Source organism: Mesoplodon mirus, assembly GCF_964341445.2.
Source record: "Mesoplodon mirus genome assembly, chromosome: 3".
NCBI classification, from domain to species: domain Eukaryota; kingdom Metazoa; phylum Chordata; class Mammalia; order Artiodactyla; family Ziphiidae; genus Mesoplodon; species Mesoplodon mirus.
This window is the reverse complement of record NC_138978.1, coordinates 22364553-22382714: the sequence shown is the minus strand read 5'-3', so window position 1 is coordinate 22382714 and position 18162 is coordinate 22364553. Positions and strand designations below refer to the sequence as shown.

General features: G+C 37.5%; 1 protein-coding gene across 13 annotated transcripts in view; it reads right to left on the bottom strand.

Annotated features, from left to right (window-relative positions):
• The window catches only part of SRRM1 (serine and arginine repetitive matrix 1), a 29219-nt gene that overhangs the window by 5099 nt on the left and 5958 nt on the right, over positions 1-18162 (bottom strand). The window contains exons 5-14 of one of the 13 annotated variants that reach the window (XM_082613044.1): positions 17462-17577; positions 15954-16157; positions 15290-15484; positions 14881-15000; positions 12623-12897; positions 7234-7314; positions 6633-6716; positions 5179-5323; positions 4778-4819; positions 1425-1535 (exon numbers count right to left, since the gene is read on the bottom strand). In XM_082613044.1, coding sequence (XP_082469170.1) covers positions 1425-1535; positions 4778-4819; positions 5179-5323; positions 6633-6716; positions 7234-7314; positions 12623-12897; positions 14881-15000; positions 15290-15484; positions 15954-16157; positions 17462-17577 — 1373 coding nt within the window. Of the gene's footprint in view, positions 1-1424; positions 1536-4777; positions 4820-5178; positions 5324-6632; positions 6720-7233; positions 7315-12622; positions 12898-14880; positions 15001-15289; positions 15485-15953; positions 16158-17461; positions 17578-18162 lie in introns of all 13 variants that reach the window. The other 12 variants (XM_082613045.1, XM_082613046.1, XM_082613051.1 and 9 more) reach the window with 12 other exon arrangements.

The window sequence follows — 18162 nt, the reverse complement described above, 5'->3', positions numbered from 1 at the left end:
TCTTAATTCTTAATCCCTACATAACCCTAATTTGCCTCTCAGGAATTAAACCTCAATATAACATTTAGTTCCAATGGCCTGTTTTTCTCCTGAAACATTCAGACCTTGAGCTCAAAATATTTTCCTGCCTAAAAATCAGCTTTGGGATAGGCCATACACTGGGCAACACTGTAGAGTTTTCCATTTTGCCCATATTATTTAATAACTCTGAACCCCCATTTCCTCACCTGAAAAATGGGAATACCACCTACCAAGCAAGATCATTTTGAGGAGACATGAAGTACATAAAACATCTACCACTTTACCTGCCACATAATGGCCATTCAGGAGTTGTAGTAGCAACTATACCGCTTGATAATGTGTTTGAGCAATGCTCTTAAAAATTTTTTCCCCCAACTTTTATTTTGAAATCACTTTTGGTTTACAGAAGAGCTGCAAAAATAGTGGAGACTTTCCACTTAACATCCCATATAACCACAGAAAAATTACCAGAACTATGAAATTAACCTTGGTATTAACTAAAATACTAATGTCACCCCAGTTTTTTCTACTAATGTCCTTTTTCTGTTCAAGGTTCCAAAAATCAGGATCCTACATTGCGTTTAGTTGTCACGTGTCCTTAGTTTCTGCCAATTTGTAACTGCTCCTCAGTCTCTCTCCCTCTCATGATTGACATTTTTTTGAAGAGTACTCATCAGTTACTTTGTAAAATGACTTTCAATTTGGGTTTGTCTGACAGGGTCAGCGCTCTGTGTCCAAAGATCCAATATCCACAAATTTAACCAACCATGGATCGAAAATATTTGAAGAGAAAAAAATTCAGTAAGTTCCAAAAAGCAAAATTTAACTCCCCACTATAAAGTTAATATTTTTTCCCTCTGTAATCACTAGTGATCCTTCCTGCCTTTTAATTTAACATCTTTATTGATATGTGGTTCACAAATCATAAAATTCACCCATTTGAAGTGTACATTTCAATTGTTTTAGTATACAGCTGACCCCTGAACATGGGTTTGGACTGTGTGGGTCCATTTATATGTGGATTTTTTTTAAATACACATTGCAGTACTACACAATCTGCTGTTGGTTGAACCCGCAGATATGGAGGGCCAACTGTAAAGTTATACTCAGATTTTCAACTGTGTGGAGGGTCGGTGCCCCTAACTCCTCTCCTTGCTCAAGGGTCAACTATATTCACAGTGTTCAACCATCATGACTCCCCATTCCCATCCCACCCTAGGCACCACTTATCTAATAACTCTCTATCTCTACAGATTCGTGTATTCTGGACTTTTCATGTAAATGGAATTGTATACTATGTGGTATTTTGTAAACAGCTGTGCATGCCACTCGAATAAAATATTTCAATCACAAAGATTCAAAGTTGCTCCCTTTAGCTCCCACTAGCCCATGTGATAAAGTACCTTCGTCGTGGTGGTGGTGTGGGAGACCTGCGTCGACGAGGCGGAGGGGCAGGAGAAGGAGAACGTCGCCTTCTGGCAGGCGGTGGGGAGGGGCTTCTCCTCCGTCTACCACTAAACCAAAGAAGAATTATAGTTGATTCAGAGTCAGTAACATTTATAACTAAGTGATCAAGATGATTTAGTTTCAATCACTGTCAACCCAAAGTGCGGCAGCTATCACTCTATCCCTCAAAGCAGTGTTTTTCAAACTACAGTGTAGTTAGTCAAGACCCTGGGTGAGAACCAAGATTTAAAAAAAAAGAAAGAAAGAAAAGAAAAAGAAAATCAAAGTGCTTTAACTTGTGGTAAGGGTAAATTTTGTATTGTGAAATTTTTGTTTCTGTATATAAATATGCAATCTGAGTCATGACATAGAACATTCTTAACATGACACAGGGTGAAAAAAGTCTGAAAACACTGCCTTAGAGCATTGCTTTTTAACTAGAATGTACATCAGAAACAGCTTGGAAGCTTATCTGAAATTTGTGTTCACCAGGTTTGGGCTATGGTCTAGCCGGTATATGTTTAAAAAGGTGCTTCAAGTGATTTTTGATTCCTTGTTAGGAACAACTGTTCTAAAGCCTAGAAAACTACAATGTTCTAATACAGATATTTAAAATTTAAGGCCCAAAGTCTGGGTGTCACTGTCACTGCTCCAAGTTCTTGATTTTTTAAAAAGAATGTTCCCACAGTTCAACAGTTGCAAACTATTAACTAAAAACACTACCCCAAAGACAAAGGACCAAAGCTGTCTGAGCACTAAAGCCGTTGGGAGCAATATGGTTAAAATATAGATAAGAATCACAGACCTTAATTCTGAGCTGTTAGGCACTTAACCAATTAACACAAAAAGCACACCTGAAAAATACAATTATAATCAACTGGACTAACTCATAGTAGTGTCCCAGCAGATATACTAAAATAAATACCAAGCCAGTTTGACATCTATTGGCTAAGTTTGTGTATACAAAGAAATCAAATAATATACAATTAACCCTTAAACAATGTGGGGGGCTCGGGCTTCTGCACTGGCAGATTCAATCAACCGAGGATCATGTAGTACTATAATATGCATTTATTGGAGAAAAAAAAAAGCCACGTGCATATAAGTGGAGTCGCACAATTCAAACACATGTTGTTCAAGGGTCAACTGTAATTAGTTCTTAATTTCTTGCCCAGTACAGGATTGATGCTTCCTGTGAATCTGGAAGTATTTTCTAAAGTTTACTAGTCTTGATTCCCCATTAAAACTAAGGAGAGTTCATTAACAGAACTCTTTCATTGTTCTGTTCATTAACAGAACAATGAAAATTCTGACATTCATTAGTAAATTTAATTTTTAATTTAAAAATTCACTCTGAACAGATTTTAAAATTTAAATAAAAATTTAATTTAAAAATTCACTCTGAACAGATTTAAAATATAAACTACAAGACAGATAAGCTTCAGGTGAAACGTAGACAAAATTGTTAATTACAAGAAAGAACAGTAAAGGAGAAGGAGAAGTAAAGGAAGAAGCCACTTTACCAGCAAGGCTAATCTGAGAATTACGGGACCTAGAGAAACAGGGTGGACTACAGTACTGTTTCAACAGGTAATGAAGATTTCAAATGGGAAAAGACATTTGGGTTTTGACTCAAAAAAGAAAAACAAAGGTTTACACTCGCAAACTTTGAGGGTGAGATGATACAAAGCAGAATTCCCAATGTGTTATCAGTAGGTGTAATAGCAAAAGAGGCTACTACTGTTGATTATGTGACTTCTCTTTTAAAATATTCTCATAAAAAAATTTAACTCCGATTAGAATCTATTATAATACACTAATGACCTGAGATATTTATTGTGCCTCAGTTTCATTTGTAAAATGAAAGGCTTGGAGTAACTAAAAGGTCCCTTTCAGTGATGACCTTCAATGTCCTATGTTTCCATGTAAGAAAATAACCAAAAAGAGAATAAGAATAAAACCAAAACCTAAAAAAAAAAAAAACAAGAGACAAAACCATAACCAAACTAGCATACTTAGAGGAACTACAAGAAAAATTTGATAATCACTTATAACTGGAATCTTGACACCCGATGGCTCTATGACCTAAAGGCTACAGTTTCTTACCTGAGCTGATATGGCACACATATCAGGGGTTTAAAAGAAGAGGAAGAAGTAGTAGAAGAAGGCTAAACATTTTCTAGTTACTCTGAATACTAGTGCCAACTCAAGCCTTCAACTGTGTGTAGAAATTGTTGAGGAGAGAGGTCTCCCCACACCCAAACTGCACGAGAACCAGTTTCAATAAGTCTCAAAACATGAAGTAGCCCTCAGCCCTCGAGTATGTAGGAATACAAAAGTCTTATAAGAACAAAGACAGCCTGCGATCTCTGCAGTGACCTCTTCAGAATCACCTCACTTCTTTACTAGTCAGGCTGGTAATGAAGACAAGAAGTTATAGATGCAACAACTATCTTTTTATACTAAGTATGATCAATACACCATTCACTGTTAAGGAAAGTGTTCAATACTCAGACAAATGTTTAGAAGCATGAAAAATGCTGCATTTTTCAACCTTTAAACTTTATATATGAAATATTCAAAGCCAGGCTGTATTTCCCTTCTTAAAAATAAATACTGAGGTGTGATCCCAAAAAATTCTTTCTCCGTCTCCAAATCCTAGAGACTTGATGGCAATCTCTAACATCATTAACCATAACGGGGGTGGGGGGGAGAAATCTTACCACTAACCTGATTTTGTAAAGCAATTTTTTAGCTGCTGTACTAGCAATTTTACAGAAACCTGGAATAATCACAGTTGGGAACAGAATGCTTCTGTATCTAAATTTTTTTTAAGGTTTCTATTTTTTCTTGTCAAGTAAGTTACTTCCACAGCACAAACACACCGTTTTGCTCCATCATCTACACTGCCAACTGGTTCCAAAGAACCTTTCCAAGAAAACCCTCTTATTAATTAGTGAGACTACTTAAAACAACACAGCTTCAAAAACTGAGCTATAAAGAGAACAATGTGAACATTTCAGGAAGGATACTTAGAAATTTAGTGACAGCTAAGACCTCAGAAAGCAGAAGACTAGCAAATACACTGTAACTGCACAAAACTCTAAATTCAAATGATGCTCTAAAATGAACACTGTGTATGCTTTTATCATTATTTTGATGTGTAAGAAAATATAATCAAAGCAAAACAATTGAGGAACTTCTCCAGTCATACCCTGTAAACGTCAGAATGGCATGTTACCTAAACAGTAAATTAAGTCACTAAAACTTTGACATGTAATCCTAATTTACAAAATAGCATCTAACCAACCTTTTAGTCACTGGCGATTGCCATCGCTTTCCCATCTGCATCCTGAGAGCAGTGGAAAAAAACAAATGTCAAGAATTCCATTCACCAAATTATGGAGTTAAGTATCACTAATGGAGATACATTTTTTTAGATATTCAAACATGGTCGGGAGTTAATGCTATGATTTAACTGTTCTATTCCAGTCACGCACACATTCGACATGCTGGTACAAAACTTACTAAGTTCTCATTAAATAGTAATGACCACGGAACAAAGAAAACCCAAATACCTCCCAAATCTGACCATCTCCTACTGTGAGTTCTTTAAAGGAAGGAGTTAAGCAAATTTCTAAATAAGCCCACAGCCCATCCCTTAAGTTATGAAGTTTCATCACAACTACAGAACACCAGTGAAGACATTACCGTGGGGAAGTCTCTTTCTGGCGCTTTCGAGGTGATGGAGAGGCACTCCGGGAAGGGGAATGTCTCCGCCGCCTGCCTACCTCACCATTCTTCACGTGGGACCTTTTGGGTCGCTCATCTTCTGAGGAAGAGGAGGAGCCAGAATCTATAATTACACAATAAACAAAAATTTACATCAGGTCTATGCTTAAGAGTCTGTCTATGTTTTTGGAATCTAAGCAGATGGAGTGTCCAAATTAGCAAATCAAGTCCACTAACATAAGCAAGCACATATACAGCCATCAGTTCTGAAAAAAGGTAATATCGATATGTGCTTAATGACTTGAAAGTCAAGCATACATAAATATACGTTATTATATAATTACGTTATACAAATCATTTCCACAGAACAATCCAACAAGACAGGGTCCCTTATAAATCTAGTGATCTTCCAGATAACTAAGTAAAGCTTAAAAAGCATCTCAAGCATTATTTAATTCTTGTTACTCTATGTACTTTTAAGGCTACTGAAAGTCTTACTAGTAGCATTTGAATAATTTACTTCATACCCCTATTATTTATCAAACAAACAAAATGTACGTGACATTTCCTACAGGCCTGGTAACAGTCAAGGACTGCAAAGAGAAACACTTCATTTGTACATGGTTTCCTTAACTTAAAATAACTAACAAGTCCCAAATACCAAAAAATATCCAAAACTTACATGCATTTTCAAACATTTCCATGATTAACCTCATCTTAAAGAGTTGCAAAAGCTGTATGGCTTTTAACTGACTTAATGCCACTGTGGGATGCTTTGGTTTCCATTTTATAAATGAAAAGCAAAGGTAGTGCCTAGACTCAGTCACAAATACCAACTAAGCGAATAAAACCAGGATATCTGGTTTAAAAATCAGGTTTCTGCGTACATACTTTTTAATTCAGAAGTTCCACTTCTAATTACTATTTTACAGATATACTCACATAAGCACAAACACACATAAAAAACTAGAAATAACCTAAATGTCCAAATAGGCGAGTGGCTCAATAGATGACAGCATATTATCAAAATTTAAAAAATGCTGCAGCCGGTAAATAAATGAGGTAGATCCTTAAGAATTAACAAGGAAAGATGTCTAGCTATAGTAGGTTAAAAAGGCAGGCAATATAATCTACAGTTTGAGCCTGTGGGTTTTTTGTTTTTGTTTTTTTTAACCACAGATACTTATACATGCACAGAAAATTTCTGAATAAAAGCTTTGGGGAGTAAGACAGGGTTGAGGAAAGAAATATACTTTTCCAATTTCTATTCCTGTTTTAACTATTGTACTAACACCTCCTCCTAACATATTTATACAAAGGTACAAAAATATTTCTCCTAAGTATGGATACATTCACTACACTTCCGGATATTTTTATCTTAAGTATTTTTATTAGGATATGTAGAAAGAAAAAAACGTAACCAGTGTCCATACCAGAGGAAGACTGCTGGTTCTGTCGTCTGTATTGGCGTCTCTGCTGCACAGAATCTGCTGCAGCCATTTTGCCACCTTTATCTTCTTCTGAAAGATGGATGCATTTAGAAAGTGTTTCTTTAGTCATGCATACAGAAAATGTAACATATTTGAATTGGCAAATGGTCTCCTAAACCTTTATCTGGTTGGGTCAAGCAATACAGCTACTCTTTTTTAATAAAGGAGGAGCTTAAAATGCCAATTTAAATGCTAATTTAGACTATCTTCACTAAATATAATAAAAATAAACTTATTTAGGCATTTGTGACAGTTCGGTCTGCATGCCAAGCACTTTATAAACATTATTTCAGTTAACAACCAAAGACCAAAAGGATGGTACTGTTATCTGCATTTCAGAGATGGAAAAAAAAAAAGTAGAGGCTCAGATAAATTATTAAAACAAAACAAAAAGTAGTTAGTGGAGCTGGGGATTCAAACAGGCTGGTCTGACTTCAAAGTCCTAGCTCTTAACCATTAAGCCATATCGTATAATTAATCTTTAACCAGAATCTAATTCAGCTTAAAAAAACCAAAACAAACAAAAAACACAGAAAACACTTACCTGATTCAGATAACTCCACTTTTCTAGGCTTGGGTGCTGGTGAAGGGGACTCTCTTTTCTCAGTACCTTTATGTTTTGTCACTAAAAATAAGGGGAAGAAAACCCCCACTTACATACATACAAAAACGAAGCAAAAAGCAACACATCTTCTTAATAGTACAAAAAGAAGTGTGACTATTCTCATAAATAATTTACTGACAATTAAAAAGTTCCTATAAGCCCCTGTTATCATTACCTGAAGTAGAAGCAAGAATTTGTAAATGTTTGGTGAAAAGCCTCAGAAAGTTCTACAATGATTTCCCAATTTTCAAATTTTCAGATTCTCCCAAGAGAAACTTTAAGAGAAATTGGGAGCTGCTGTTTCTGAGTAGAACAAGCTCTATACTATGCGTAACATTCAGCTCAGTAAAGTAAACCTCTGTGAGCTACCCTACAACCTAAAACACACACTCTTAACTACAAAGGCCTCATCAACATAAGAGCTTTTAAGCACCCACTACAGGTTGGTCCAGAAAAGTAATGAAGATGATAAATGATAAATGACATAAGATCTGATGAAATTTTCACAGAGAAAAATATCTGTTCTGGAGAAGAGGTACAAATTAGTCACCTAAGAGGCTGAAGGCTTTTGATGTAGAGTATAACCTTCACAATAGCATGAGGGACTTAAACTACCTGTAAAAAAGTAGACCTTCACAACGGTAAAAATATTAAATGCTAAGGCTAGAGGATCCTTTCCAAAGATTAAAAAAAAAAAAAAGTAACCTCAACCGAAGTCATGCGGGTAATTGAAATGGACTAGGATCTGAACCCAAGACACTATTTCTATATCTATGGCATAGGCTTTAATTTCTAACAATTACTATCTCTGTCTACATTATCCATCCCATTGCTTCAACTAATGTCAAAAGTATATACATAGATAATCATTAATCTTACCCTAGATTAACCTGAAACATCATTTGAGACCATTCCTCTAAGAACTAGACTTGAAAACAATATGATCCCCTCAGTACGCTTACACCTGTTTCTGTTTAATTAAAGCAATTAACATGGAATGTTTAACCTAGAATTTAGATACATTTCATTTACCAGACGCTCATTCAGAATACTGTAAAGGCTTATTCTAAGGGGCAGTAATTTAGCAATCTAATCATCTTTGCTGAAGTAATCCAACGGAAGAATTTACCACTATACTTTTAAAATACCAGCATTTTATTAATTCTACCTAATAAGCCTTTTGGACAAATCACTGGATTGGGTAAAGAATCCAGTGACTAGATAATCTAGTGATTATCTAATTATCATGAAATATAGTAGCAAGACTGCATTTAAAACTTGTATTTTAGGACTTCCCTGGTGGCGCAGTGGTTGAGAGTCCGCCTGCCGATGCAGGGGACACGGGTTCGTGCCCCGGTCCGGGAAGATCCCACATGCCACGGAGCAGCTGGGCCCGTGAGCCATGGCCGCTGAGCCTGCGTGTCCGGAGCCTGTGCTCCGCAACGGGAGAGGCCACAACAGTGAGAGGCCCGCGTACCGAAAAAAAAAAAAAAAAAAAAAAACACAACCAAAAAAACCTTGTATTTTAGGGTTTCCCTGGTGGTGCAGTGCTTAAGAATCCACCTGCCAATGCAGGGGACACGGGTTCGAGCCCTGGTCCAGGAAGATCCCACATGCCACGGAGCAACTAAGCCCGTGCGCCACAACTACTGAGCCTGCACGCCACAACTACTGAGCCTGCGCTCTAGAGCCTGTGAGCCACAACTACTGAAGCCCGCACGCCTAGAGCCCACGGTCTGCAACAAGAAACCACCGCAATGAAGAGTAGCCCCCGCTCGCCACAACTAGAGAAAAGCCCGCGCGCAGCAACAAAGACCCAATGCAGCCAAAAAAACCCAACCAAACAAACAAAAAAAAGGTGTATTTTAAGAAATTCAAAGACATGAAATAGAAATGCCTTTAAATTTTAAAGGATTCAAAGTATTTTTTGGGTCAGTACTCTTCATTTTTAAGTGTCAGTTAATCTTCAATTCTTGAAAAAATATTATAGGCATCTAGTCATAAACCCAAACGTCAAAGTACCACCTTACAGAACTGGGTTCCAAAATGTGTTTGGGAGCTGGTTGTTTGGATGCCAGAATGCATTTTCCCCTGAGAAACATTACAAATGTGGTTATGTTTGCTATATAGCTGGCAAATACCTATTTAGTAAATAATACAATTGAACTACAACATTACATTTTTTCCCCACAGAAACTTGTATTTGGAGTTTTATCCTGATCTAATCTCTCAATAATGGTTTGGCTACAAGTCTTAAGTCGTTGTTGATATAATCAGCATTAAACAAGTATCTACTCTGGTTTAATAAGACTGAATCATAGCATTATTAGTATCATAAATGTTTCATCAATGTTTGCTTGTCTAGATAAGATTTTCAACAGCTTATTTTTATTAAAAAGTTTATTTTTATGTTAATGTTGTTTCATTTTTAGTATTTAAAGGGCAAAATCATTCTAGCATGATGTCTGAAATCTCCCAAGTCAACTGAAAAACCAGAATTTAAAATTTACTTCAATAGGGCTTCCCTGGTGGCGCAGTGGTTGGGGGTCCGCCTGCTGATGCAGGGGACGCGGGTTCGTGCCCCGGTCTGGGAGGATCCCATATGCCGCGGAGCGGCTGGGCCCGTGAGCCATGGCCGCTGGGCCTGCGCGTCTGGAGCCTGTGCTCCGCGGCGGGAGAGGCCACAGCAGTGAGAGGCCCGCATACAGCAAAAAAAAAAAAAAAAAAAAAAAAAATTTACTTCAATAGTCCTATTAATCATTAACCTTGCAGACTTGCTCAAAAGATCACTTGTAAAGATAAGTCACTCTGTGACCAGAATTAGTAAAATAATCTGAAGTATCTACAGAGCACATTCATATGGTTATGTTGATCTAACTCAAAATTATCACCACCACCACAGGTATAGAGCCCCTGTAAACATACTTCATTAAATATTCCACTGATTTCAAAGCAGTTTTATGTACTAAGATAATGCCAATTTAACTACGACATGCCATTGATTACAAAATGCTTCCTGAGGACCCTTTCAGATGAGAATGTATATTATACTCCAAATAATTTACCTCTAATTCTCCAAAATAGTTTTCCTGCCTCCCACTCCATTCACCCACTATTAACAGCAGAACCTTAAAGCCCTGATTGATGACTACCCCACGAAATACAAAAGTAAAATCTATCACATTTCAATGGTATCAGTGCTCTTATTACCAATGGAGACTGCAAGAAAGGAATTTCTGAAATCATACTACCCGGTACAGAAGCTGAAAAACTTTACCCTGCCTTCTATTTCCCTCCTTTAGCAATCAAAACAGGCATGTGGGGGTAGGAAAGTTCGGAAAGTGTACACTTCTGAACTGGGAATGAGAACCCAAATTCTAGCCCTGGATGGCTGACCTTGACCAATTCACTTAACCTGAGAACCTATGACAACTTCTGAAGTCTTTCCTAGCTCTGAAATTTCATCACAGAGGGTTGGGATCGTTTTACTATAAAAAGCTATTTATCTCCAAGTAGTTACAACCAATATTCAGCCTCAGTGGACAAAAGGCAGCCTCTCACTACACTACCCACAGTCAATCTCTTTGGCTGGGTTTTGTTTGGACATGGAAGACCTGCCCCATAAGCCACAGGAACGTAACTGGCCCTTTGTCTTCCACCTTGACTTCTCTATGTACATATCCACTGCGACTTGTTTCCAGAAAAGCAGCAGCCCACTCTTCCCGACAACGTATCAAGACACAAGAGGTTGGTTATCTGTGCAGACCCTAACAAAGGTTAACAAGTAATTCTTAACAATCAACCGACTTAACAAGGATTCAGTCCTTCTGCTCAGGTACTTTTATTACCCTTTGGCTATACGATGTAAACAGAAAAATCATACTCTGATGTGTTTTTGCAAAGTAACAGGTGGGAACATTCAAACTATTATTTTACTAGAGAACTTTCTGGCTCCAGACAAAGGAAAGAAGTATTCAGAAGTGCAAAAACTTCACAGGAAAAGAAAAAATAGGTCAGGACAACAGGCATCAGATTTGGACACGGTGAATGGAAACTATTTTGAATAAAGAGTAATATGGGACATGATATTATGAAAATCTATCCAGTTGCCTATCCAATTTATCCAGTTGCCTAAGTCTAAAGGGCCAATTCAACAAAAATGACCACATAATATTTATGTTATCAGCAAATTAACCTATGGTTCAGAAAATAATTTGTACATTACTCTTTACAAATTACCATCATCTGTCAGTTCCCCCCTCACTCTGATAGCTTGTCTATACTTCACAGTAACAGATATCAAAAAAGCAAAATTTGCCTTTCTAGAACTGCCACACTGCAAGGTTGTGGGGCCAGTGGGTGGTGGTGGGTGGACACAAATGAAGCAGCAGGGTGCTGATTAGAAATCCTGCTCTCACCAACTTCATAAAAACATACAGTCATGATTTTGCCTAAGGTATCCCTAATTTCTTCATTTATAACCTGAAAATTTAAATGGGATCAGAGCAACCCCAGTATATATTAATCTACAGAATGCTCCTTAACATCCAATTACTATAACAGTTCTTCTAAGATCTCCCCCTCCCCCACTACTCACCTATCGCGCTGTGTATATCATTCCAGTCCTAAGCACCAAAGGCCCAATTCAAATGGATACCATAGTTTTTCTCCGTGTATATTTAATGCTAAAGAAACAAACCCCAACGGACCACAACCTTCACTCAGACTAACATGGCATTCTACTTGCCTGGCAGGATCACAGATCATAAATTCCTCAGAAATCAATCTGCAGAATAAAGCAAGGACAATACTCAGAAGAACCCTGCCTAGGGCCTAAATTAAAAAAACAAATCAGCTTTTAGGAGGACACCATGTCCCTCCCTAGGAAGTACAATGTGGCCAAGAAAGAAATAAAACAGAATATGAAGTCCTCAAATAAGATATCAAACAAAAAATCTGCAGGGTAAAAAAAAAAAGTTAACTGGTCTCATAGTAATAAAAAGATCCCTTACCATGACAACACAAACTTCGGTAAGCTACCCCAACTCAAACAGCCCACAGCTGGTAACAGTACACTTCACCTACTCAATTCCAGAGGGTACTGCTAAAAACAAAACACTTTTACATGTAAACTCCATTTCAACAAACAACAAGAACTTAAAGCAGGAAAGAAAAGGTGAGCTTATAAGCAAATTTACAAAAAACATGACATACAAATATTACCCAGCAACTTCATACTTTGAAGGGAGTAGGGGATAGCAACAACTGACTAGGTATTTTGAGGCCAAATGAAGAAAGAACATATTGTTTTTATGTGCTTGATTTTTACCTTTACCTGAAGTTCTCCCTGGAGAGACAGAAACACGACTTTTCCTCGTACGGTTTGACTGCTGGGGTGTCGGGGAATGACGAGTTTTTGGTGGTGGAGTTGCTGGAGGTGATGGCCTGTGCCTTCGCCTCGGAGGGCTTGCTGAAGGAGATAACCTACGAGTTTTCCGAGGGGGGCTGGATGTCCTCTTTGGAGGCTTCTTTGGCGGTGACCGGGAACGAGATGAAGAAGAGGACGAGCTACTCCCGGACAAGGATGCTGATGAACGCCTTCTTCTGTGGAATAAAGGACTCATGTTCATTAACTACATACTTACAGAAAATGACCTTACAGGCATGTACAGTTTACACAACAATACAGCTATTTTTATCCAACTTTTGAGTTTATGTAGCTAAGCACATAAATGAGGTTTTTTTTTTTAATGTGAAACAAAACCATAACCTAGGACAGGAAACAGCTAGTTCTGAGACTAACTAAATAACTTATTCTGATAAATGCTTCTGAGTTGTCTTTCCAGTAGTTATAAAATATGTCAAGTGCTATAAGAGAATAACTAACCAGTCTCTTCCCTCCTTAGGAATAATAATATGAGTGTTTTGGAGTTTGCATACAAAATTTGGGTGGCAAAGTATTTTTTTCATTTAATAACACAATGTCATGCAACCTTTATGTTGCATTTTTTTAAAAAAACGTGCAAGATTAGGAATTCATTTAGCTACATAAACTTAGAAGCAGGGGACTCTCGAATTCTGCGGCAAAATTTGTGGTAAGTTCTGTTGCAATTATGTGTACCTGCAGAATTCACCTTTGGCGGAAGAATTCCTGAGAACCTGAAAAAAAGAAACCCTACCTTAAGTGTGAGATAAAAACTGGCTGAAAGGGAATCTTACACAATCTGCAAATTATCTTCACTGTTAAATGGCTCAGTAAGCAATTCAAACAGGCTGCTTGCAAAACTCCAAAGAAGTAGCTGTTTCCACTGATCTTATGCTAGAAAGCACCAGTATTACTTTTTCTCCAAAGGAGAAACAATTTTAGAAAAGTGTGATGCCTAAATTGACTGACCATTTACATCTTCAGTCTCATTTATTGGTAGTAACATCAATTCTGTAATTTTTAGTAGTAGTTATAAAAAATGGTTCAATATACCTTGACAAGCCCTCTCCAAAGAAAAATATCTTGTTTGTTTTTGCTTTATTTTGGGCACACCACGTGGCTTGTGGGATCTCAGTTCCCCGACCAGGGACAGAACCCGGGCCACAGCAGTGAAAGCACCAAATCCTAACCACTAGACCACCAGGGAATTCCCGAAAAGTACCTTTTTTAAAAATATGGGACTCTGAAAAACCTCAGACTGCAGAAACAAAACTACAGACCTTACTGCTTCCCCTCTTTTATTTCCAAGTTGATTTGGTTCCCTGAAAAAACCTTATAGACTCAAAACACAAAAAATTCTGTCCTAAGTATAATCTGAAGCACAATCATCCGTTCCTTCCAAACGCAGGTGAAATGTATCATAAAGAACGCACAAAACGCTGCGACCAGTGCACCATGCCTCCACTTCGGGCAGGTGCAGCAAGTCGTTTTGTTAGAAGTTATAGATCCTAACATTTTACCTTATGCTAATTTAAAAATGATTTTTTAAAAAGAACACTGGTATTGACAGAGTGACTTTTATGCCCAGTTTCTTCAAAAATAGATACCAAACTGCTAATAATGGTTAAATCTATGGAATGGGATTGTGGGTAATTTTCAATTCATCTTATTTCTGTTTGAACTGTTTCCAATAAGTACTCTTCTTTAATGTGAAAAAGACACATTAAGAAAGGTATAACGCAAATGGGTTATTTCAATACTGGTAAAGCAGTTTATCGGCTCTGTAGTCATCTATATTCAGAAACTAGTGGTAATTAAAAGACAAAGAAGGTGGCTAATTCCCCTGATAGGATTTCTTGGTAGGGTCTGAAGTGGTAAAGATTATTAACACAAACAACTGGTAAGATTAACACAAATTCACCAATAATTTGTTTTTTATTTTCCAACACTAGACTAGTGTTATCAGCACACAAATGACAGCATTACATCTCAAATGAGGGATCTCTTTATTAAGACACTACCTATTATTACTCATGCGTTCTTTTCTTCCAGGGGAGCACTAATTCAAAGATTAGCCTAAAACAAACATGGTGTACTCTTGTACATCTGACAACTTCAAACTGAAAGAAACCAAAAAAAACAAAAAACCCCAAAACTCTCACCGTCTCACTGGAGATCTACTCCTTCTATGCCTTGGTGGAGGAGGCATTCGTCTCGGTGGAGTTCTTCTTCGAGGAGATGGCCGTCTTCTTGGGCTTGGCCGCCTCCTAGGTGAGTATGATCTGCCGTAACAGAATTAGAATCTGAGTAAATCATGAGCAAGGAATGAATTCCTTAACATAGTTTTCTCAACAGCTACATTTAAAAAATGGATTTCAAGGGACACAATTTTCTATTTGTGTAGAGATTTTTAATGGAACCCAGAAAGCGTCCCTAAATTGTTGCTGGAAATCCAAAGCGTAACATTTGTGCTAAATGTTTTCCACAGCTTTGATATAATTTACCCAATTCTACCTAGGAGAGTAGCACATAAAATCTAAGATCTATGCAGATCTTAAAGACACTACTCACCTTGATCGGGATCTATGGCGCCTTCTCGGTCGAGTATGAGAAGGAGAGCGAGAACGTGTCCGGGATCTTGACTTGGAACGTGACCGAGATCTTGGTCGGGTCTTCTCCTTTTCCTTTTCCTTTTTGGAGTTTTTCTCTGGAGAAGGTTCTTTAGGCTCTGGTACTGGTTCAGGCTTGGGAACTTTCAGGATGTCACTGTGTGTGGGGGGGGGAAAGCTTATTTTGTGCCTTTTCTACTCAGATTCCTAAGTCTTAATACAGTAATATAAACAAGCTGTTTCTTTAAAAAGTTTTCAAAATCCATGAAGACATCTAGAAAGATATATACACATCAGTGAAATCCAGTGAACTAACAATTCTAATCACATACATTTTTTTTAAAAGTGCAAAGTTGTCCATAATAGTGGGGGAAAAAAAGGCAAGTTATAGTATATAAAATATCTGAAGCAACACAACCAACAGATAACAGTGGTCACCTTTGGGTCATCTTACTTATACTCCCCTATACAATTTGAATTTCTTTTCAACAAGCTAACTTTGTAGTTTAAAAAATCTACAAGTAAAACAAGTAAGTTTATGTTTGTAACTCACAGGTATCATATTTACGGTCACTTAATAACAGCCTAAAATTGTGATATTTACAAATGAATTTTTATGTACTTGCCTAGTAGAAGTGGCCTCTTGTACTGAAGGTTCTTTTACTTTCACTGATGGCTCTGGGAGCTCTGGAGTTTTTTCCTTCTTCTCTGGAGCAGGGGAAGGACTCCGGCTCTTGGTTCTGTGACGGGGAGATCGAGAATGACTGCGCTTTCTCTCTCTCCTGACAGGGGAAGATCGTCTTCTAGGGGAAGGAGATCTGGATTTGCGTCTAGGATGAAAGCAATTTTTTTTCAGGTTTTTTGAATAACGTGGACTGGGGAAGAGGGTCAAAAGGAGAAGTGAGATAAATCTTTTTAATTACACCATTACTGTTTATATCTGAGAAGTTCCTTATGGAAATAAGATATCCTATCACACTTACTTAATAGGAAAAGGGCCAACAGAAAACCAGAAAAACAAGCAAATGAAGGATAACATTCTCCAGTATACCAGGTATAACAGAGGAACACACTGACGTAGGACTCTAGATTTAGGTTCTCAATCATTCCCAGAGATGAGAAGACCAAAGAACAACTTTTCAGGGGAAGCAGATACATAAAAGGAAGGAAATATATAATAATAAGTCAAACCTTAAAAAAACAGAGTTTAGGTGCAGACAGATCCCACCAGAGTTCATCAGGTAGAGTCTAGGTATTCCAGAAAAAATGACTAGTGCAATTAAAGCAAAATGTTCTTCAGAAGAGGACAAATATATCAAACTTGCATAAGATAGCTTTTTTGGAAGAGAAGAAGCTCCCTTTCCATTTCAATAATAGTTTCCCTAACTTGAAGTAAAACAGTAGACCTGGTTCATCAACAAACAGTTATCATTATGATTTGTGCATAACTCTAGAAATACTGCTTCCCTGATAAGCAGCTTTTAACATCAAGTATATAAATAAAGGGGACAAAGATATTACCTCCTCTCTTTACTAATTCCAGCACATTTATGAAGAAATTAGCAGAACCCTAAAAATGAAAAGCCTAATGGAATTCTCACCACTCACCACAAATATAAAGCTGAACTGTGGAGTTGAAAATGGGAACCTAACCATAGTCTCAATGGAAGGAAGAAGCAAGCAAATATCTGTTTTGGGTTCAGCACAACCATCTAAGAAACGCAGAACAGGGAATTAGATAAGTACAATAACAAGGGCTAGTGGGTACAGATTTCTAATTAAAAAACTAAAGAAAAAAAACCGGAGTAAATTAAAATAATAACTTAAAATAATTTAAACTAAAGCAATATGAAAGATAAGTCTAGATTTTGATTTAGGAATTAGGGGGTTGACTAATTCACCAAGATTTTAGATATAATTATTATAGTCAAAAGATGATCTCTCTCAAAAAAAAAAAAAAGATGAAATATTTTAGTCCAGAGGCAAGCCATAGCTCAACATGAAAACTGTATGATGGAAGAAATTCTCTGAATAGTGCTGTTAGCTTCCTTTTTAACTGTGTAACTTTCTGGACACAAAATACTTTAATACCTAACACACTCATAAAACATTAGGTATGCAGACTGTACTGTACCTTCTTGGGCTTCTAGACCGCTCCCTTTTTTCTCTGCTGCTTTCTTTTTCTTCCTTATCCCTTTTATCCTTGTCTTCATCTTGCTTTTTCATAGATGCCAACTTTTCTTGTTCAATCTGTAAAGATCAGGTTTTCAAAGTAAACAGTTGAACATTTGAGATCAACAAGCAAATTGAAGACTACACCTGATAAACACCAATGTTAAATATAACTGTCATTTCATCAGCCCCTGGTTTTCAGCAAGACTGTTCTTTCTTCATCCATACTACACACTTTAAGATTGGTACTGAAGGGCTTCCCTGGTGGCACAGTCGTTGAGAATCTGCCTGCTAATGCAGGGGACACAGGTTCGAGCCCTGGTCTGGGAGGATCCCACATGCCACGGAGCAACTAGGCCCGTGAGCCACAACTACTGAGCCTGCGCGTCTGGAGCCTGTACTCTGCAACAAGAGAGGCTGCGATAGTGAGAGGCCCACGCACCGCGATGAAGAGTGGCCCCCGCTTGCCACAACTAGAGAAAGCCCTCGCACAGAAACGAAGACCCAACACGGCAAAAATAAATAAACTCCTACCCCCAACATCTTCTTAAAAAAAAAAAAAAAAAAAGATTGGTGCTAAATACTTGCTGAAAATTAATCCCTAACAGATGAACTAAAAAAAAATGGCTGTTTTCAAGCTTAAAAAAAAAAAATCCTATTTAT